Source organism: Panthera tigris, chromosome C1, assembly GCF_018350195.1.
Source record: "Panthera tigris isolate Pti1 chromosome C1, P.tigris_Pti1_mat1.1, whole genome shotgun sequence".
In the NCBI taxonomy this organism is placed as follows: domain Eukaryota; kingdom Metazoa; phylum Chordata; class Mammalia; order Carnivora; family Felidae; genus Panthera; species Panthera tigris.
In genome coordinates, this window is record NC_056667.1 from 26,627,533 (window position 1) to 26,650,425 (window position 22,893).

The following is a 22,893-nucleotide window of genomic DNA, read 5'->3' on the forward strand; positions in this document are numbered from 1 at the left end:
AGACGGACACGGGAGCCAGATCACGGCATAATCCAAAACACTGCAACGTCTAGAGAACATTCAGGCAACAAAGGCTGTTCATTCCCCCCTTGTAACCAGCGAGCCCCGCACTCTACAGCGAGGCGGCCAATGGGAATCGAGTCCTTCCGAGGGCTTCCTTCACCCATTGCGCCTAGCGCAGGGTGGCAGTGGTGACGCAGGCGGGGGAGGCCCGGGCCTCAGGGGGAGGAGGCCAGGGAGGCCGCGTGTGCACTGGGCGCCCTCACCCCAAGGCGGCAGCCCAGCGTCCAGCAGTCCTGGCGGAAGCGGCGCACCGAGAAGCAGTAGATGAGCGGGTCCAGGCAGCTGTTGAGGCTCAGCAGCGCCAGGCTGAGGGTGTGCAGGACGTCGAGCGTGGAGGCGGCGCGGCACCCGCCGCCGTCGCTGCCCGCGGCTCCCTCCCGCCCGGCCACCCAGGGAGCCAGCAGCAGGTGGTAGGGCGCCAGGCAGAGGGCGAAGACCAGCAGGAGCCCCAGCACCATGGTCCTGGCCGCGCGCCGGTGCGGGCCGGCGGGGGCCGGGCCGGGGCCCGAGGGGGCCGCGAGCGCCCGCGCCAGGCTCACGTAGGCCGCGAGCACCAGCAGGAAGGCGGCGGCGAAGAAGGCCACGGTGGCGTAGGCCAGGCCGGCGCGCGCCCAGCCGTGCTCCAGGCAGCGAGCGGCACCGCCCGGGCCCGGGCGCAGCGCGTGCGGCGCGGCCAACGAGGGCGCGGCGCAGGCCAGGCCGGCCAGCCAGGCGGCGGCGCAGGCGGCGCGCGCTGGGCCCCGGCGGCGCAGCGCGAGGCGGCCGGCCGCCCTGGGCCGGGGCCCGCGCACCGAGCCGCAGCGGCACACGCTGATGAGCGCGGCGAAGGCCACGGCCGCGTAGGTGGCCACGTAGTAGGCCGCGCCGGCCGCGCGGCAGGCGGCCTCCGGGAAGGGCCAGTGGGCCGGGCCCAGGTAGTAGGTGAGCCACAGCGGCAGCGTGAGCGTGAAGAGCACGTCGGCCAGGGCCAGGTTGAGAAGGTAGAGCCGCAGGGCCTGGCCCAGGCGCCTGCCGCTGCGGACGAACACTGCCAGGGCGGCCACGTTGGCCGGCAGCCCCAGGCCCAGCGCCAGGGCGTAGGCAGTGGGCACCACGATGAAGCGAGCAGGGTCGTCCCAGGGGCTGCAGCCGCCGACACCCGGGTCCCCAACACTGCCGTTCATCTCGGACCTTGCACCGGGGAGAGGAAGAGAGGTCACTGTGGAGGCTAGCCACAGAAGGCCTCCGTACCCCCCCCCCCCCCCCCCCCCCGCCACCCCGTCTCCTCTAACTCAGCCCCTGCTGGGAGGGGACACTAAGGAGCAGGGAAGTTCCTGTGGGAGAGAATGAGGACTGAGCTGAGCCAGCACCCCTGAGGATGGAGCACAGGGGGTGGACTCCAGAATCCCTTGAAGTACAACGGGCTTGCTGACAAGCTGCAGGAAACGAGGAAGACACAGGAGTCTCAGATAGCTTGGAAATTTCCAACCTTGGTGACTGAGAGGGTGGAAGTGACGCCCCTCACAGATGGAGTATGGTTCAGATATGTGGAGGCACCGGCACGTGCTTAAGCCCGAGCAAGGCTGAGCCAACAGGGAGTTCTGGAGAAACCAGAATATAGAGTCCTTCCCAGAAAAAGCGCAGTCCTCCCTCCTCCACATACTATGGACGAACAGGCTTATGATGCAGTGACCCTGAGGACAGTCCCATGCATAGTGACCTTGGACTTGCCTTAATGAAGGTCCACTCCCCGCTTGCCTGTAGCCCGGGGGGCAGGGCTGAAAAACGGTTCAAAACTCTCAGGCTTTCCAGGCTGGTTCCTTCCCCTCACCTTTTGACCACAAAGAAATCCTGGGTCTGCTCAAAATTTTGGCCAGCAAAGCAAAACAGAGCACAGGCCCAGGAATCAGGCAGGTTCTAGATACACACATTTATTTGCCATGTGACCTTGGGCAAATTACTCCGCTTCACTGAGCCAATCTTTCTCTGCTGTAAAACGGAGATTAAGATACCTACCTCACAGTGTTGTTGGGAGAACTATGAGAAAACATAAGTAAAACTCTGAGCGCTGTGGCTGACACTGGGGAGACACGCCAGAACCATTAGCTCCTTTCCCTCCAGGCAGCACACAGATGAATGTGTATACCACCCACACAGGCACCCCAAGCAAACAAAACAACACAGAGACATCTGGGCGTATTCCTCTTCTCTCCCCAGGGGGGTAAGTGCAGAAGCCCATGTCCTGTTCCTATTTTTGGCACAGTCACCCCCCTAGGGTGTCCCAAAACTCAGTTCCTCCAATACCAAAATTTGTATTTCTGCCTCTGCACCCCTCAGGCTGCAATCCTTTCTGGGACCCTGAGTGGAATGTCTTCTCCCCTCCCTCTCCACTCTGTCCACTGTTGGCTCTAGCCCCCAACTGCCCCACCCGGAACCTCTCCCTGCCATCCCTCCAGGTCGTTCCTGTCTTACCTCTTGCTGTTAAAGCTGCTGCAGCAATCTCTAGGGCCGTAGGGGGCCTGGCTTTAAGGAGCTGAGACAGAGCAGAATCCACTCCCACCCCCACATCTCAGACCCTCCCATCAACCCACTAATCCCAGGATGCCACGTGAAGAATGGGCCAACAGCTGGAGGGGCTGGGGCCCACCTGTGGCAGCTATAAGCTGGGTTTGTGGGGTGCGGCCAGGGCCGCAAGGGAAGGGAGCATCTTTGAGGGCAAGGGGGCACAGAGAGGGAGATAGAAAAGTAAAAGTAAAGCCTTGCAGCTGAATGTCATGGTACTGACCTGACCAAGGTTCAGGGTGCGGTTTGAGGGGGGCACATATCCTGAAGCCTGGCTTCTCCTTGGGCCAAGGAGGCACTGCTGGAACTCAAGATACTCCTGCTGCTGTCAATCCCAACTGCTCCACACCAGCTGGCCAACCCACTCCTCCAGCACCCTGCCTTTCCCACAGCTGCTAGGTGGGCCCTACAGCCGAGCTGGGGGCCCTGTAGCTGCTAATCAGCTTACAGGCCAAGCCGTGGTAAACAGGAGCCCTCAGTCAAATGCCAGCTGTGAGAGGTTTTACTCAAAGTCCAGGCTGGAGACAGGCTGACTGTCGCATCCCGGAAGGAGTAGAGATGGTAAGAGGCCAGGATCCTAGGGGCTCCAGGTCCTATGTTTATGGCCTTCAAAATGTTCATGCAGAGGGGGAATTCTGGAAACAAGGCAGATTTAATCACATTGGGCAGATCATCTCCTCTACCCTGTTGAAGGGAGCAGGGGTGCTATGCATGCCCACTTTCAACTTTTGACAGCCGGTGCAGTGCAAAGTGTGGGTTCTGGAGTTCATCAGGCCCTAATGAATCTCAGATCTGACACATGGGCACTTAAGCTTTCTGACCACATCTTCCCATCTATAGAACAAACTATTTAATAACAAAAGCTATTTAATGATAGCATTTACTGAGCACTTATTATGTGCCAGGCACTACTGTAAGCACTTTCTCACTAAATCCTCACAGCAACTCTATGAAGTATTTACCATTATTACCCATATTTTGCAAAGAAGCTAGTAAGTGGTGGGTACCATTGCCCACCTCTTCCCTTTCTTTGCTGACCAGGGTGGCTAAATCTTAACTAGTCTAAGTCCATCATAGGAATTCTTTTCTCCTTACGAATGGGTGGTCTAGGTATAGAGATGGGACTAATTCTGGCCAATGGGATGTGAGGGGAAATCTGGGGGTCTTCCAAGAGAGTTTTCCTGTCCCTTTTCACCTTTGGATGTTATGTGCAAATGTGCCGTCTGGAGCCGCTGCAACTATTTTGCAATGCTGAGGGCAGGAGCCAATAAGTTGAAAGCAGCAGAGCAGGAAGTTGAAAGAACATCAGTCTTTGAGGTCATTGCAAAGCAGCCAAATTACCCAACACAGAAAACTGAAAGTATGTTATCGCTGGACCTCTGTCAAAGAAAAGGATTCCTGATTGTTTCAACATTCTATGTAGTGAATGTATACTACTGCGTTAAAAAAAAATTTTTTTAACATTTATTTATTATTGAGAGACAGAGACAGAGCATGAGCACGGGAGGGGCAAAGAAGGGGGAGACACAGATTCTGAGGCAGGCTCCAGGCTCTGAGCTGTTAGCACAGAGCCTGACATGGGGTTTGAACTCACAAACCACGAGATCATGACCTGAGCCAAAGTCGGACATTAACCGACTAAGCCACCCAGGTGCTGTAATATACTACTCCATTTTTTACGTCTATTTACATATACTACTTTTAGATGTACCAGTGTGTGTCATACATACACATACACACACACACACAATAGAGATTGCATCACTGTGCTTTCAGACACAAGAGGAAAAGACCTAAGGGTGCCAACTTGCTTGAGGTTCCCAGCTAGTCAGTGTCAGGGCAGAAATTACCACTGTGTAGTAATGAAATGGACGAATGTACACAGACAACTTTCATTCCTATGGGCTCCCAAAAGCCATTGTCCCTAACCCCAAAGTAATCTGTCGACTGGTGGCTATGGCAGTTACATAAATAAGCTCTTTTCCTCTCTTCCATTATGGGAGGCATATCACTTTCCAAAAGGCCCCCACTGAGGTGAAGACGGTTGGTGATGTGATAGTAGGGACTCTAACGTGGCCACTTTCCCTCAGTAATTGTCCATACACACACACACCCTTCTGATTCCCTGGGACCTCTGGGATTCATCCCCGGCTTCCAGCATTGCTTTACCATGCAGCATCCCTTGAGTTGGCTGTCCTCTGCTTCCATGTAGATATCCAAGGAGCACTGCACTAAGTACCTACCTCGCCACCAAAGGCTGCAGTTTCAGATCCTGTAAAACAATGATCCAATGCCCATCTTTGTTAGCTCCGCAGATCTAAAGTGCACAAAGTAAAAGAATGGGAGGGGATATCTCACGCGACTGGGAAGCACACGGGCAGAGGCAGGTACTTAGACTCTGCCATAGCCAAGATGTAAATTTTAAGTATGTAATACCAATGCTTTAAATGTGCGGGTCTTTTGAAGCAGCACCCTCACTTCGAGGAAAAGACAGTAAGTATGCAAAGGTGATTTACTCTGAAGTTTACAATAGCAAAAAACTAGGGACAATCTAAATGTTCCTTAGTGGGGGCTTGGATAAATATATTACAGTACATCCTCACAACGGAATACTATACAGCCATTAACATCAATGAGGTAAAACAGACACGGAATGAATGGTGTTACAGTATGTTAGTTTTAAAAGACATTTAATAAAGTAATTTATATTGCCTCATTTTCATTAAAAACATCTGTACAAAGGCATAGTAAGAGTTGAGGTACAGTTATTAAAAAGGAGTGGATAGTGGTTATTTTTGGTGCATTAAATTTTGAGGGGATTTAAATTGCTTTTCTGTTTTCTATTTCCACATTACATGAGGAATGACAGTATGTGCAACACGTGCTCCTCAAAAGAGAGCAGTGAATGTCTCAGAGAGAAAGCAGGGTCAGGTAGAGAAGATGTCTACTTCAACACTGAACAGCCCTGGATGCACTGGTAAGAAGGTGGCTGACTCTGCGTTCCACCATGCTCCTGCTGTGATAGTGATGTGGCATGAAGAGAAAAAAGGACTCCCAGGACTCCGTGAACGCACTTGCAAGAGTCTTCTTCCTAGTGGGTCTGACCACCTTCTTAGTTTGGACTCAGAGCTGGCAGATATCCAGCAGCAGCAGGAGCCCCAGGCAGATGATTGCTGGGATGTAGGTGTTCAGTGACTCTTTCAGAGATGCCAGAGTGAAGATAGCTCCTGGAATGGAAAGTGAGGTCCCTGAGGCCCCCTGCCCCTCTCCAGCTGAAGCCTTCCCATTCAACACCTCCTAACCACACCCACACAGAGCCTGAGCTAGCTGCTCTCATCTCTCTGGCCTCCCAAACAGAACCAGGAATCAGAAGCCTCTTAAACTAATGTAGCCCCTCTCAGAGGGTGAGAAAGAAACAGGAGCAATCTAGCCAAATAGCGCAGGGAGGTAGGTAGGTGGGCATCTGGGAACAACTTCTAATCCTTCTCCTTTCTTAATCCTACCGGAGGGAAGGTGGAGGTATGAGAAAGATCTGAAAATGAGGGAAGCCCCAGAGATGGAAAGCAAGTCCGGGGGGGAGGGGTGGCAGTGGTGGCAGCAATGGTGACACAAGGCCAGGGGATCCAGAAGAGTCTGAAGACGTCTGATCTTTGAAGCAGCAGCTGTCTTGGTACATCAGCAGGTCCTGTGGGCAGAGCTGCTACGAGGGGGTGCTCTACAACTGCCTGTCACAGGGAAATTCTCTGCTTTTCTGGGGGCCCTGGCTTCCTTGCTCTCTATTCCCACCTGCCAGACACATAACCCCACCGGCAGCTGCAACTCCATCCCCTCCTCTCTAGGGTAGGGTTTAGGAGAGAGCAGTAGGGACTTTGAGATTATATACATCCATACAATGGGAATACCCTGCAGCCAGCTGAACTGATGAGGTAGGAAGTATGTCTGACAAAGAATCACGTTCTAGTATATTAAGTTTTAAAAGCACCTGTCCTAGTCCAAAGGCCATGGAAAATAGAGTACAGCAGGGAGGGCTCCTGGTTCTAGAAAAAAAGGAAAGGAGGCAACAGTAAAGGGAACAGCCAGATCTTCCATGATCCTCTGCCAGAAGCCCCAATTTCCCCAGCCCAGTTGCACCCCCTTACCCATCATGAGCAGGGTCAAAAGCAAGTTACTGATCTCTTGCAGCATCGGTGGGCCCAGGACCAGCAGCAGCCCAGCCAGCAGTTCCAGCCAGCCCACAGCCTCTTGATAGCCCATGGGATCTGGCTGATAGCCGAACACCTTCAACGGGAACACCTCAGCAAACTGCACAAACAGGGCTTTCTAGGGGCAGCAGGGAATGTCTGTCAGCCACACTCAACAAGGATCCACTGCCCGGGCACTCCACAGGGACATTCTGGGCCTGCGCCCTCAACCCCTCCCCACCCCACCCCCCCCAACAAAGGAGCTACTATTCTAGGTCAGGTCCAGGGTTGAGGTCAGTCTGGAGAGGGGAGGGCCTCCCTGGGGAGGGGCGGGGGGAGCTGAGCTTTGGAATCAGGAAACAGGCTTTACCCTCCAAGAAGGGCTGGATGGTGTGGTGCAGAGATGGACTGATTTTCTCAACAGACTCTCACCAGATTACAACCCAGCCCCAAATTCCAAGACCAGGAAGCTAGGCTTGCCAACTTTAGGAATGTCACAGCTTCTCTTTCTTTCTGCCTGACCTGCTTTCCCCTGATGACACTATGCTGGGAATATTGGGAGGTGGGGGTGAGGATGGAAGGTAGACGGTTGAGGTTGCTCATTCAACGGATTCCACTATGAATATGGTATGCTGGGCCTGGATCCCATTGCAGTAGACACAAGATTAGTTAAGGAGGCTCAAAGAGACTCATTGTGCTGAGTTAGGCTCCGTGACAACTTCAGCCTCAGGCTGACTACCTTTTCCTGCATCGCCCCCCACCCCCACTTCAGCTCTACCTCCCCTACTGTCAGCACCAAGGAAGAAACTCTAAGCTGGCTGGCTCTGGGGAGGTATGTACTTCGGCAAACAATCCACCACCCTAAACCAGGGAGGAAGGGCAGAACCCAGGCCTGGGAGACGGAGGCTGGCAGGGGTCTCCAAGTCAGGCTTATTTGAAGGGCTGGGGAATTGGTGAGCATAAGGGCACGAAAGCTTTCCCGACTCTGGACCTAGCCGGAAGGTGGAAGAACTTGTAGACTTCCCTCTCAAGCTGCCCGGGAAGGGTTCTTTGGATTCTGAGTTAGGGGAGCCTCTAGATTGACTCCTGCTTCCTGACCTGCCGTGTAACCTTTAGCAGACACACTTCACCTTCAGGGCGAGTTTCCTAGCCCACCAAGCAGTAATTCATAAACCCATCCTCATGAACCTCCCAAGAACGCAAACAGGAGGAGGAGGAGAAAGGGGCAGGGAGGGTTCTGGGTCCCCCTTCCATTCCATCTTCTTCCCCCCGGGGTCCCGGCGCATTCCTCCTCCAGCCCTAGGTTTGCCCGGGGCTCCCAGTGCTCAGCTGGAAGATGTGCCCCTTCCGTCTAGGCAAGAGCCAGAGGACTCGGAGGAGCACCCCGGGAGAGCGCCTACGTCTCAGTCTAGCACTGTCTCGCCGGAAGGCAGGCGGGTCCGCGGGGCACCGGCGCGGGCAGGCGGGCCGGTCACCGCGGGGGGGGGGGGGGGGCGGGTAACGGCCGCGTCCTCAGTACCCGCCGCCGCGTGGCCGCCCACATCCCGCTGCTCACCATCTGCTCGGACGCTGGTGCCGAGATCTGCCCCGAGAGCTTGGCCGCCCCCGTGAGCGCGAAGAAGCCACCCAGCAGGACGCGCAGAGCGGCGAGCCCGAGCGCCATGGCCGCTCAGGTCCTCCGGGAGGGAAGGAAAGGGAAAGGAAAGGAAGGGGAGGAGAGGAGAGGCCCCGCCGAAACCCTCCCCCTGCCGCCCGCTCGGTTCCTCCCTCCCCAGGGCCAGCAGAAGACCGGCGCCAGAACCTCCCGCTCCCCGCCCCCCACCCCGAGGTTGTTGCCACCCTCTTTTCTGGCCCCCACCTGTTGCGAGGGGAGACGGCCTTCGGGAGGGGCATCCCCATCTCTCAGATGGGGGCGCTGAAGCCCAGTGGCTCAACTGACCGCACGAGCCCCTTTGAATTCAAGGGGCGTCTCTTGTCTCCCAACCAGTATGGCTGAGTAGAGTCAGACTCCAGGAGTAACCATCTACACGTGCCTCGCAGAAGACCGGGGTTTCCTTCCAGCCTGAGCCATCCTAGCTTTGGGATCTGAGCTGCCACCTAACCTCCTCGGGCCTCACTATTTGCATCTGTAAAAGCGATTAAGCCTGTTCCCCTTAGGAACAGGCCTAGCACAAAGTCTGGCACCTTTAAGAGCTCAAACGTTATTTGTAAATTAGTAAATTATGAAATCATTAATAATAAATCGGTAACAAGTAATTATAAATTGTTTTCTTTGTGTAAAATATATTTTTCCTCCAATTCCTCTCAGTTGAAATTAAAATATGAAAAGTGTTTGAAAATTCAGACACTTGGCAGCATAGGTAAGAGAGACTTCCACTAACAAAACCCTACAGGCCACTCGTGGTCCATCTGCTATAACCTGGAAATCAGTCTAGACCTTGATGGACAAACTGTGGGCCAAATTTAGTCAGCGGTTTTTTTCCACTGGTTCCCCCTTCTTCTTCCCCAGCTAACAATGTTTTACATTTTTTAATGATAAAAAAAATTTTAAGGCAGCTTTCATGACACATGAAAATTATATGAAATTCTTAGTTCAATGTTCATAAAGTTTTATTGAAACACAGCCACACTCATTTGTCTGTGTATTGCCTACAGCTGCTTTTGTGCTGCAAACCCAAAATTGACTAGTTGCCACCACATGGCCTGCCAAACCTAAAGTATTCACTATCTGGCCTTTTATGGGAAAAGTTTGCCAAGCCCTGGTCTAGAGCGCCACAGAAACCCCTACTCTCCTGCAGCTTCTATTTCTGATCAGCCAAGCTGCTTAGATCTTTGTTTTCTACCTACCCACAACCTGCTGGGGTGGGTGGCTGCCTGGCTGAAGACTGCAATGTCCCATGTGCTTCTAAAGGCCAAGGAGATTAACATCCAGGTGTGCTGATACATTACAAACAGGCTTTTTGTGACCATTTTTGTCCCTAATCCAGATGATCCAATCAATCAATCAAATAGCTAAATTCTCTGCCTTGGACTATTAAAATTATAATATATAACTAGGTATAAATGCACAATTATTCCTCAACAAAAAGAAAAATTATTAAAACATATCACTGAAAACACATATCCACATTAGGAAATTATATTTTAGGATATTTATACAAAATTTAACACAAAATTATAGACTTTGATCATTAGCAATACCCATCTTACTATTCTTTCTCCTTTACTAATTTTTCTATCCTTGGAATTAAAGATGTGACTGCAAGTCTTAGAGCAGGACCAGAAACCAACAGATTTCTTTGTCTTGACTCAGTCAAAGCGGAAAATGTAGCATCACATAAATAAACAGTTGAAAAGGGCAATAAAAACTTCATTGCCTTTTCATGGAGTTCTGGGTAATTTGTCTTTGCATTTATCCAAAACTGAGTCACAGACATTGATTTAAATACTGACTGTAATTCCAAATCTGAAGATAGCTGTACTAGTTTTTCTTCTTCGAAGTCCATGAGATTACTATCTTTGGGATTCATAAAAGGATTAATTATCCACAAATTTCCTGAACGCAAGTCTTCTTCTGGTGGGTAACAGTCATTGAACATTTGACAAAGTCCTTCCAGGTGCTCAAAAATAATGCTTGCAATGCCTCTCATATTTAAGTCTGATGAGTTTACGAATTCGGAAAATGAAGGGAACATGTCATAATCATTCTCTTGTGTGCGCTTCAACCACATTTTTAACTTTTCCTTAAGTATATCCATTTTATTATACAAATTGAAGAGGGTAGTCATAGTTCCTCGGAGACTTAAGTTGAGTTCATTTATAAGTGAAAAAATATCTGATAAATAGGCCAGCTTTGCAACCCATTCCTCATCAAGAAAATACTTGGCCAAATCTGAATGCTTCTGGTTTAAAAAAATTTCAATTTCATGTCGTAATTCAAATAATCTTGTTAAAATTCTCCCTCTCGAAATCCAACGTACTTCAGCATGAAGGGGTAGATTCACATGCTCAGGCCCCATTTCTTCACACAAAATCGTTAACATTCGTGAATTTGATGCATTGCTCTTTATAAAACTTAAAATTTGTGCTGACTGCAAAAGAATTTTATGTAAGCATGGAGACAACTTTTCTGCTGCTAAATGCTCACGGTGAATAAAACAGTGTGTAAATGCCACTGTATTCGTGGCGATTTCTTGAATTTTTGCCCTTAAACCAGAACACCTGCCAGTCATGCTTGCAGCCCCATCTGTACAGAGACCAACACAGTGTTTCCAATTCAGAGACTTACTATCAATATATTTATTTATTAGTTCAAATATTTCAAAACCAGTTATTTGAGAAGGCATTTCAATGCAACATAGTAATTCTTCTTTTATATCACTGCAATCATAATCAATGAAACGAATATAGCACAAAAGAAGGGTGATATTTGAGATTTCTGATGATTCATCTACCTGAAGGGCAAACCACTTTGACTTTCTGACTTTTTGAATCAGCTGATCTTCAATGTCTGCAGACAACTCATCAATCCTGTGTCCAATCGTGTTATTAGAAAGAGGAATGGTTTTCATTTTGTCTCCAGCACTTGAACCCAAAACTTCTGAACACATTTCCACTAAATATGGTTTAATTAATTCTTCGGCAATGGAGAATGGCTTCTTGCTGGCAGCAATTTGGAAAGCAATTAAATAAGAAGCTTTCACAAGTGACTTTTCAACTAGTAAACACTTTTTTAAAGAACTATTCTGACATTCCATTTCAAGAGATTTTTGTTCAAAAAAATCTACTGGTTTGTTTTCTAATTCTGAATGTTTTGTCTTCAGATGATGAGAAAGATTTGCTGGCTTCATGTTTTCAGTGGATAAGATTTCTCCACAAATGACACATTGTGGCCTTGGTGAACTTTCTTTTGATCCTGGACAGATAATAAAACCAACTTTTAAATATTCCGCATCATAAGTCTGGAAAAAACCTATTCTTTTTTTCTTTGCAGGTGGAGAATCAAGTTCCGCATCATTTTTCTCATTAGGCATAGGTAAATCTGAATGAAATATTTGAATCACTGTTATTTTTCAAGAAGAAATAAGCAATAGTCTTTATGTTTTCCCCCACACATTTAAAATATCTTTTTTTAGTATTTATATTTGTCAAAAGAATACACTAAAGTTGAAACAGAAACCACAGAACTTTCATGGTGCCATTAAAAACAGAATTTCTCCTTGCCCAAAACTTGGCCACTGACTAGAGCAAAACTATAGGCTGTGGGACGTGAACTAACAATGCTATATATATATATATATATATATATATATATATATATATATATATATATTCAACAGATTGCTGGAATTAGGGCTGAAGTCCACAGGATGCATCCAGTTAAGAATAAATTAATTTACTTTTTTAAATTTCAGAAAAAAGAAAACAAATGTTTAAAAAGTTAACATTTGGTGAATCTAGCTGTAGAATATATTAATGTTCATTGTGCCATATTTTCAATCATTCTGAACTTTGAAATTTCTCCAAATTACAGTTGAAGAAAAAAAAAGGGTTAATTAGTAGTTTTAATACCCAATGTCAATGAGGGTAAAGAGAAATGGGTGTTCTCAAACACTGATGTAATTTTTCAGTTTTGCAACACATATCAAAAAGCCTTAAAAATCTATGATAGCTTTTGAATCTGAAATTCTACTACTTAGGATTTATTCTAAAGACCTAATTAGACAAGTGAACAAAGATTCATTTACACAACTTAACTCAATACTGTTTACAATATTAAGCAACTAAAAGCGATCCAAGTGTCAATGTTAGGGGGATGGATAGGTACATACATTGGAATCTATGCATCCATTGAGAATCTCAATGTATATTTAAATTTATATTGACATGGAATATTTCTGATGAGCAATGTCAAAGGAAAAAGTAGTTCACAACAGTACATCTTAAACAATCCAGTATTTAATCTAGAAATTTTTAAAAAATGTATAAGCACACACATACCCACACATATAGATGTCCACAGATCTTTTACTACCTTCCACATGTGAATGTATATAGAATATAAATTCATGTACACAGAGTATATCATTTTAACAGGAATATACAACAATCAAATTTACTTTGGAAGGAAAACAGGATTCTCCTTGACTCCTACTAAAAGAAATGCACCCTACATAAAAACTCAGGATTACTTGTTGACAGATTACACTTTTAAATAAACTACATATATTCTGTGTAGTAAAATTATCATTAAAAACAAAAATCAAAAAATGCTTTGGGCAGAGTAGGCTATGTAAGTAATCGAAAACATGAGGGTAGTGGCAGCTAACATGGGTTGGGGCAGCAATAGTTTACAGCCTTTCCAAATATGCATTCAAGTCATTTTCCTGATCACCAACACCTCAGACACACAGTTATATTTTTAGTAAATGACAAATTAATTCACATTGTTTTTAAAAAGAAAGAAGAACTACAGTTAAATCATTAACGCTTTTAAAGAAATTTGTATCTTAATAGTTATAATAGTTTGTACATTTGAAAAACAGCAGTGCACAGAGATGTCTGTCCACATAATGCTGTGTGTGCAGATGGATTCAATTTAGTAGTTATGGGTGTTAATGACAATAATTATAAAAGGAATAAATCAGATGTTCAAAGGATGTGATGCAAGGATGAATGTTTTCCCGTTTAAGAAATGGTATATGATTTTCTTTGCCTTTCTTAAAAAAAACAAAAACAAAACAGAGTTAACTTTCCACATAAGCAGAGCACAAGGATACATACCTGTCTGACATTCCTTGTGTTGTGTATGTGGTTTGCAAGAGGTGGCCTTGGTCTGTGTGACAGGCTTGCACAATACTGCTTTGTTCTTTAAAAGCTTGGAAGACTGGGAAGATAGAAGTTTTGTGGCATCTATCTGTGTGCTTCCCTAGTTAAAAGCAAATTCAGAAACCAAAAACATGTTTTTTAGTACCTTAACACGGACCAGAATCGCTATCAATTGAAAGTTGGCACATAGTAAAAGAAACAGAATTCCTGTGAAAGAGTAGTTGCAATAAAGAAGCTACTTTGGAAAATATACACTAATTCCTAAATCTTCTAATTAGTGTCAGTTCCATTCATTAATTTTTTAAAAATACTCTGCCTATAGTAAGGACAATCAACACAATAAAAACAATCTTTACTGATTAAGACAATTGGCTATTCAGAAAAATTAGATCCAACTCAGACTTTATGCAAAATATATTCCGTATTGATTTAAGACCTCAACATGAAAAAAATGAAACTTTAACATCACTGGAGAGGGAGTGGCTAGCTGGCTCAGTCAGCAGAGACTCTTGATCTCGGGGTTGTGAGTTCAAGCCCCACGCTGGGACGAGAGATAACTTAAAAATAAAGTATTTAAAAAATAAATAAAACAAAACAAAAAAATAAAATAAATTAAATCACTGGAGAACTTTCAAATGACCAGAACAAAGAGGAGGTATTCTTAAAAGAAACACAAGAATTATAGACAAAATAGAAACGACTAATACATTTGACTATCTTGAATTTTTTTTTTTTTTTTTTTTTTTTTTTTTTGTAAATAAAGGTCTTTATAAAACAAAGCTGAAGAGTAAGCAACAGAGTTAGAGAATATATTTAAGGGGCACCTGGGTGGCTCAGTCTGTTAAGCATCCGACTTCAGCTCGGGTCATGATCTCACAGTTTGTGGGTTTGAGCCCCACATCAGGCTCTGTGCTGACAGCTCAGAGCCTGGAGCCTGCTTCCGATTCTGTGTCTCCCTCTCTCTCTGCCCTCCCCTGCTCTCACTCTCTCTCTCTCAAAAATAAGAGTAAAACATCCTAAAGGGAGAAAGAGAGAGAGAAAATGTATTTAAAAGATGTTTGCTGGAGTGCCTGGGTGGCTCAGTCGGTTAAGTGGTTAAGTGTCTGACTTCAGCTCAGGTCATGATCTCACAGTTCATGAGTTCAAGCCCCACATCAGGCTCTACATTGGTAGCTCCGAGCCTGGAGCCTGCTTCAGATTCTGTGTCTCCCTCTCTCTCTCTCTGCCCCTTCCCTGCTCGCTCTCTCTCTCCCTCTCAAAAAATAAATAAAAATTAAAAAAAATTTTTTCATAAATAAAACATGTTTTTCACTCAACAAGTATTTACGGAATGTTTACTGTAACTCAGGCACTGTTCTAAGCCCTGGGGATACAGCAAAAAAAAAAAGAGAAAGAAAGTCCTGCCTTTATGGGCTTTACATCCCACAGGGAGACACAGAAGATAAACAAGTAAAGCAAATATATATTGTATAATTCCAGGTAGTGACGAGTGCTATGAAAGAAAGCAGGGTAAGGGAATGGAGAGTGATGGTGTGGAGAAAGTGTATTTTTAGAGTAAATATTTGAGCAGAGATCTTCTGAATACTCAACTCAAAAGAACAAACCACACAAAGGCCTGAAGTCAGAGGACTCCAGGCAGTGGGATTACAGATGCAAAAGCCCTGAAATGGGAAAGTCTAGCATGCTTTAGGAACATCAACAAGAACAAGGCTGAAATAAAGTAAGCAGGGGCTAGAATGAAATGTTTGAAGAGGCTGGCAAAAGCCATATTGTATAGGATCTTGAAGGTCTTAGTTTCAAAAACAGTAAGAAATTAGGATTGTATTTTAAATATGATGGAATGCACTGCAAATTATATTTAAATTTACTTTTTAAATAAGCAATGGATGTAATAATTTTGAATTCTGTAATAATACAAAAGGTATAAAAGTATTTACATGAAAAGTAAGTTTTCCACCCATCTACCCCCTGTCCAGACTCAACCTTGAATACAAGGTTCCCAGTTTTGTTTTTGAAGTTTATTAATTTGAGAGACAGAAAGCACATGTGTGAGCAGGAGAGGCGCAGAGAGAGGCAGAGAGAGAGAGAGAATCCTAAGCAGGCTCCACACTGTCAGTGTGAAGCTTGATGCAGGGCTCAAACCCACACACTATGAGATCATGACCTGAGCCAAGATCAAGAGTCGGACACTTAACTGACTGAGCTACTCAGGTGCCCTCCTAGTTTCTTACACATCCTTCTAAAGGTGGTCTATGTAATTAAATAAGTTGCTTCTGACTACAAATTGGTGGCATATTATTAGCAAGGCTCTAGCACCTTGTACTGTACCTATTAGCGAGCTATCTTAGAGGTATATTTACATAACTTTGTATAAAGCCACCCTAATAACAGCTTTATACATTGAATGTATCATAGGTAATCTGAAGAGTCTCTGCTACTGAAAACTGAATGTTAAAAACATTTGCTATTACAAACAAGGCTTTTTTTTTATTACATTTATTTATTTTTGAGAGACAGAGTGAGACATAGCGCAAGCAGAGGGACAGAAAAAGAAGGAAACACAGAATCTGAAGCAGGCTCCAGGCTCTGAGCAAGTGTTCAGCACAGAGCTTGATATGGGGCTCGAACCCATGAACCATGAGATCATGACCTGAGCTGAAGTTGGACACTTAACTGACTGAGCCACCCAGGCACCCCAAACAATGCTTTAATAAATACCCCTACATATAAATTAATTCTACACATGCTAGTATATTTATAGAATAAGGTATTCTAAGTTGTGGTTTGGTGGGTCAGAAGACTTTAATTATGTTGGTACAGTCACACTGCTTTCCACAGAAGCACTCTATATCATATTATATGACCTTCAGCAATGTATGTGAGCCCGTTTCCCAACACTCCAGTTAATATGGTATTTATGAAACTTTTTGTTATTTCTCAATAAGTGAAAAATTATCTAACAGTAGTGTGGTTAGGTATTTTGCATGTTTAAGCATTATTAGTGTTTCCTCTTCTGTGAACTATCTACTCCTATCTTGTGCCTTGTTTTCCTTTAGCTTTAAAAAAAAATTCTATAAAGTTAAAAAAGAAGGGGGTGGGGGGGACACCTGGGTGGCTCAGTTGGTTAAGCACCTGACGGCACAGGTCATGATCTCACAGTTCAGGAGTTCGAGCCCCACATCAGGCTCTCTGCTGTCAGCACAGGAGCCTGCTTCAGAACCTCTGTCTCCCTCTCTGCCTCTCCCCTGCTCACACTCTTTCTCTAAAAAATAAATAAACATTTATGGGCGCCTGGGTGGCGCAGTCGGTTAAGCGTCCGACTTCAGCCAGGTCACGATCTCGCGGTCCGTGAGTTCGAGCCCCGCGTCAGGCTCTGGGCTGATGGCTCGGAGCCTGGAGCCTGTTTCCGATTCTGTGTCTCCCTCTCTCTCTGCCCCTCCCCCGTTCATGCTCTGTCTCTCTCTGTCCCAAAAATAAAAAAAAAAACGTTGAAAAAAAAATTTAAAAAAAAAAAAAATAAATAAATAAATAAACATTTAAAAAAATGCTTTAAAAACTTATATGCATAATTTTTTGAATGAGTAATGTAACATGTGACATAAAATTCAAAGACTTTAATATCAAACATAAAAATATACTAATTTCCCTCTTAAATTCTGCCTTAGTCGTTCAGTTCTCCTTAGAGGCAACCACTATTATCTATTCATTGGCTGCCTTCCAGGGCTTTCTATACATATGTATAGGTATGTGGTGGTGGTGGTGGTGTGTGTGTGTGTGTGTGTATGTGTGTTTAAAACACAAATGGCAGTTTGCTATACCATTTGGCCTTTTTCATTTATTGTATACTACTCTATGTCTGTACATATATAGTTACCACATTCTTTTTAAGTGCAGAGTATTCTACTGTAATGGATATAGTGTACTTATTTTAACTATAGTCCCCAAAGAGCTGCTGTATATGCTTGGGCAGGGAATTCCACTCACCAGACCACATGACTAAGTATGAGCTAGGAGAGGGGTATATTTCAGGTTCTACCCATGTAGGCCTATTTTTTTTTTTTCTAGTTCACACAGTAACTGAGAATGAACTCACAATGGCCCTGACTATTGATCAAACAATGTCGCTGTTTTCAAGCCTTTGCTACTACAAACAATGCTGAAATCATCCCCGTACATACTTCAATTTATAAATGTGCAAAATATATCTGAAGGATAAATTCCTAAAAATGGAGTTCCTTGGTAATATGGTATTTACATTTTAAATTTTAACAAGTTTTACTAAATTGCTCTCTGTAGCAGTTTTACCAACTGCAATTGACAACATGTAAAAATGCCTTAACAGTGTTATCCATTATTTTTATTGTTGCCAATCTGATAAAGTTGGAATTTCTCTAATTTTAAAGTTGACTATCTTTGCATATGTTTAAAAATAATTTTTATTTCCAGGGCACCTGGGTGGCTCAGTTGGTTAAGCATCTGACTTCGGCTCAGGTCATGATCTCATGGTTCGTGAGTTCAAGTTCCACATCAGGCTCTGTGCTGACAGCTCAGAGCCTGGAGCCTGCTTCAGATTCGGCCTCCCTCTCTCTGTCCCTCCCCCATTTGCCCTCTGTCTCTTTCTCTCTCTCAAATATAAATAAACATTAAAAAAAATTTTTTTAAGAATAATTTTTATTTACTAGTCTGATGGATCAGATTTTGTTGCCCATTTTTCTACTGGGTGCTGGGTCTTTTTATTGATTTATAGAAGCTCTTTACATATGGAAAAACTGGCTTTTTATGACATGAATTGCAACCTTTTAATTTTTTTTCATGTCTTCTGACTTTGAAATGTAGCTGAATTTCCATAACAACTCTTTATGGCTTCTGAGTTTTGTGACATATTTAGAAAGACTTGGGGCGCCGGGGTGGCTCAGTCGGTTAAGCGTCCGACTTCAGCTCAGGTCGCGATCTCAGGGTCCGTGAGTTTGAGCCCCACGTCGGGCTCTGGGCTGATGGCTCAGAGCCCGGAGCCTGTTTCCGATTCTGTGTCTCCCTCTCTCTCTGCCCCTCCCCCATTCATGATCTGTCTCTGTCTCAAAAATAAAATAAACGTTAAAAAAACTAAAAAAAAAAAAGAAAGACTTTCTCCACTTGTTTATTAAAATTCTTTCCTGTATTCTTCCCTACTACTTTATTATTTTTTTACATTTAAATCTTTTCTCCATGTGGACTTCATTTTGGTGTAACTTGTAAGGTAGAAATCCAATTTATTTTTTTCCATATGTATGCTCAGTTGTCACAATGCTGTTTATTGAATAAGTTTCCCCTACTGATCTGAAGTGCTATCTTTATTATTTCTAAATCTACATACATATTTAGGTCTATTTCTGGACTTCTATTGAGTTCATGGCTTCAGTATCAATTGTTTTATCTTTCTAGCTTCATAAAATTTACAGTTCTACTATAATTTTGGAAACTAGCTCTTCCTCTTCCCCCTTCTTTATTCTTCTTTTACAGAATTTCATTGAAGATTTTTAAGCAGTGGAGTGACACAATCTGATTTAAAATCATTCTGCTAACAATGTGGAGAAAAAAAATGCAAAGGGCAAGAATGCAAGCAGGAAGACAGGTAGGAGGTCACTGCAATGAATCAGAGAAAAGACGATGGTGCCTCAGACAAAGAAGGTAGCAGCAGGAATGTTAAGAAGTAAGGAACACTAGAGAGGAAGTCTGGGGTGGAATAAAAGGGTTCTGATTTAGACATATTATTTGAGATGGCCATTAATCATCTAAGTGTATATGTCAAGTAGGCAACTGGATACATGAATCTGGAGCTCAGAGGTCATGGCAAGAGAAATAAATCTGGGAATAAGCCACCATCTAGGGGGTGTTTAAAAACCACAGGACTGTACTGAGTCCCCAGGAAGATTGAGAAAAAAGACAAGTATGTTGACCTAGAAGTTGAAGAAGGTATTTGAAGAAGAAAGGGAGAGCAACTGTATCAAATGTTACTGAAAGGATAGGTTAAATGAGAACTGAAAATTGACCACTGGACTTGCAAAACTAAAGGTTCATGGTGGCCTTGACAAGAGCAATTTCTGCCCCCCCCCCACCACCAGTGTTTGTTTATTTTTGAGAGAGAGACAGAGCACAGTAGGGAAGGAGCAGAGAGAGGGGGGAGACACAGAATCTGAAGAAGGCTCCAGCTCTGAGCTGTCAGCACAGAGCCCAACGCAGGTCTCCAATGCATGAACCACAATATCATGACCTCAGCCAAAGTCTTAACCAGCTGAGCCACCCAGGCACCCTGACAAGAGCAGTTTCAATGGCATGGTGCAAAGCCTGACTTAAGTGCCCTAAGGAAAGATAACAGATAAGGGAGTAAGGCAGTAAGTTGAGGCCACCCTTAGAGTTTTTCTAAAATGGAGTAGAGAAATAGGACAATAGCTGGAGGGCTCTGGTGTTAAAATATTTTTCATAGATATTAAGTATTACTGCATGTTTTTTGTGTCAGTGAAAATGAGCAGAAAGAGGTGGGGCAAATCCAGAATATATAAAGAGATTCTATAAATCTATAAGGAAAAGGTAATTCCACACAAAAATGGGGAAAAATTAAGAACAGGAAATGAAAAGAAAATTCAAATGTTCAAAAATACAGACATATAAGCAAAATTGCTAGTTATCAGTGATATGCAAAATAAAATAAGGTATTACTAATAGACTGACAAAAAATGTTTAAATCTGACAACATTAAATGATAGCAAGGCTGTGGGAAATGAGTATAATCATAATCTCCTGGTAGGAATAAAAACTGAAACAGACATTTTGAAAACAAAAATGCAAATACTCTTTGAATTCAAAATTCTACTCTTCCATATCTACACCAGACAAACACCAGCACACGTGCACAAGGAGATGTATACAAAGATGTTGATTGTAGCAGAGATTGTTTTAATAGTCAAGACCTGGAAGCAACCTAATGTTCATCAACAAAGCAATGGATAAATAAAATGCATTACTTTCATACAACACTATCCAGCAGTCAATGAACTAATAAGAAATGAATTCAGTAAAGCCACAGAATACAAAATTAACAGACAGAAATCAGTTGCATTTCTACACACTAATGAAGAACTATTAGAAAGAGAAACTTAAAAAACAATCCCACTCACAATTGCATCAAAAAGAACAAAATACCTACAAATAAATTTAACCAGAGATGAAAGATCTGTACTCTGAAAACTATAAGACACTGATGAAAGAAACTGAAGGAGATACAAATAAATGGAAAGCAATACCATGCTCATAGACTAGAAGAATTAATATTGTTAAAATGTCCACACTACCCAAAGGAATCTATAGATTCAATTCAATTCCCATCAAAATACCAACAACATTTCTCATAGAACTAGAACACAGAATCTTAAAATTTGTATGGAACCACAAAGACCCTGAATAGCCAAAGAAATCTTGAGAAAGAAAAACAAAACTGAAGTATCACGTGCTCCCTGATTTCAAACTACAAAGCAATAGTAACCACAACAGTATGGTACTGGCTGGAAAACAGACATGGAGATCAATGGAATAGAACAGAGAACCAAGAAATAAACCCATTCATATATGGTCAATCTATGACAAAGGAGACAAAAATATACAGTGGGTAAAAGACAATCTCTTCAATAAGGGAAAAACCCAACAACTACCTGTAAAAGAATGAAACTGGACCACTATCTTACACCACATGTTGAGTAAGAGTTGAAACTATAAAACGCCTTGAAGAAAACATAGGTAATTAGCTATTTTTCATTTTTTAAATTAATTAATTTATTTTGAGAGACAGAGACAGCATGAGTGGGGGAGGGGCAGAGAGAGAATCCCAAGCAGGCTTCACGCTGCCAGTGCAGAGCTCAACTCGGGGCTCGAACCCACAAAACTGTGAGATCATGACCTGAGCCAAAACCAAGAGTTGCATGCTTAACCCACTGAGCCACCCAGGTACCCCGGCAATTAGCTATCTGACATAAGTATCAGCAACATTTTTTTGGACCAATCTCCTCAGACAAGGGCAACAAAAGCTAAAATAAATAAATGGAATTACATCAAACTAAAAAACTTCTACATAGAGAACGAAATGATCAACAAAGTGAAAAGGCAATCTACTGAATGCGAGAAGATATTTGCAATTCATGCATCTGATAAGGGAATATCCAAAATATAGGAAGAACTTATACAACTTAATATAAAAAAAAAAACCAATTAAAAAATGGGCAGAGAACTTGAATAAGCATTTTTCCAAAGAAGACATATAGATGGTCAACAGGTATATGAAAAGATGATCACATCACTAATCATCAGGGAAATGCAAATCAAAAACCACAATGATTCATCACCTCAAACCTGTCAGATTAGATATTATAAAAAAGACAAAAAAATGACAAGTGTTGGCATGGATATAGAAAAAAACCCTCATGCACTGCTAGTGAGAATGTATATTGGTGCAGCCACTGTAGAAAATAGTATGAAAACAGTATGGAGTTTCCTCAAAAAGTTAAAAATAGAATTCCCATATGATCCAGCAATTCAACTTCTAGGAATGCATCCAAAGAAAACCAAAACACCAAAGTGGAGAGATACATACACCCCTATGTTCACTGCAGCATTATTTACAATAGTCAAGATACGGAAGCAACCTAGGTATTCACTGATGGATGGATAAAGAAGTATGATGCGCACACGCGCGCACGCGTGTGCGCACACACACACACACACACACACACACACTGGAATATAACTCAGCCATAAAAAAGAATGAAATTTGCAACAACATAGATGGACCCAGAGTGTATTATGTGCACTGAAATAAGTCAAACGCAAAAAGACAAACACCATATGATTTCACTTGTATGTGGAATCTAAAAAACAAAACAAATGAGCAAACAAAACAGAAACAGATTCCTAGATAGAATTTCTGGTTATCAGAGAAAGGGAGAGATTTGGGGGAGGGGGGGAGGGGGAAGGAGGGACAGGCAAAACAAGTGAAGGGGATTAGGAGGTACAAACTTCCAGTTATAAGAAAAATAAACCATGGGGATGTAATGTACAACACAAGGAACAAAATCAATAAAAATGTAATAACTTTGTATGGTGACAGATGGTAACTACAACTTACTGTGGGAATCATTTTACAATGTATAAAAATATCAAATCACTGATGTACTGATGTACTCCTGAAACTAATAGGATACTGTATGTCAATTATACTTCAATTTAAGAAAAAAAAACATAAGTTTTAAAAGAA

General features: G+C 43.6%; 3 protein-coding genes and 1 long non-coding RNA gene across 9 annotated transcripts in view; 1 reads left to right on the plus strand and 3 right to left on the minus strand.

The window, feature by feature from the left end:
- Positions 1-218: 218 nt before the first annotated feature.
- On the minus strand, positions 219-1,226 carry LOC122240761 (platelet-activating factor receptor-like). Its single transcript, XM_042993831.1, has one exon. The coding sequence runs from the start codon at positions 1,224-1,226 to the stop codon at positions 219-221; it is 1,008 nt and encodes a 335-aa protein (XP_042849765.1).
- A 4,051-nt stretch (positions 1,227-5,277) lies between these two features.
- On the minus strand, positions 5,278-8,750 carry TMEM35B (transmembrane protein 35B). 3 transcript variants are annotated; one of them, XM_042997053.1, is made up of 4 exons: positions 8,341-8,448; positions 6,744-6,924; positions 6,587-6,641; positions 5,745-5,831 (listed from the first exon to the last, which is right to left on the minus strand). In XM_042997053.1, exons 1-3 carry the CDS (start codon positions 8,446-8,448, stop codon positions 6,592-6,594), a joined length of 339 nt encoding a protein of 112 aa, XP_042852987.1. In that variant the 3' UTR covers positions 5,745-5,831; positions 6,587-6,591. The 3 variants fall into 3 exon arrangements, 2 of the variants coding, with proteins under 2 accessions (XP_042852985.1, XP_042852987.1); XM_042997051.1 differs by lacking the exon at positions 6,587-6,641 and having other exon boundaries at positions 5,278-5,831; XR_006221394.1 differs by lacking the exons at positions 6,744-6,924; positions 8,341-8,448 and adding an exon at positions 8,644-8,750.
- On the plus strand, positions 8,366-9,048 carry LOC122241323. The gene is made up of 2 exons (XR_006221395.1): positions 8,366-8,458; positions 8,773-9,048. It is a non-coding gene; the product is annotated as an uncharacterized LOC122241323 (long non-coding RNA).
- A 366-nt stretch (positions 9,049-9,414) lies between these two features.
- The window catches only part of ZMYM6 (zinc finger MYM-type containing 6), a 42,244-nt gene continuing 28,765 nt past the window's right edge, over positions 9,415-22,893 (minus strand). For 3 of the 4 annotated variants that reach the window (XM_042996432.1, XM_042996434.1, XM_007092451.3), the window contains 2 exons: positions 13,569-13,713; positions 9,415-11,826 (listed from right to left, as the gene is read on the minus strand). In XM_042996432.1, the coding sequence (XP_042852366.1) occupies positions 9,995-11,826; positions 13,569-13,713 (1,977 nt within the window). In that variant the 3' untranslated portion in view covers positions 9,415-9,994. The remainder of the gene's footprint in view (positions 11,827-13,568; positions 13,714-22,893) is intronic. The other variant, XM_015542212.2, reaches the window with a different exon arrangement.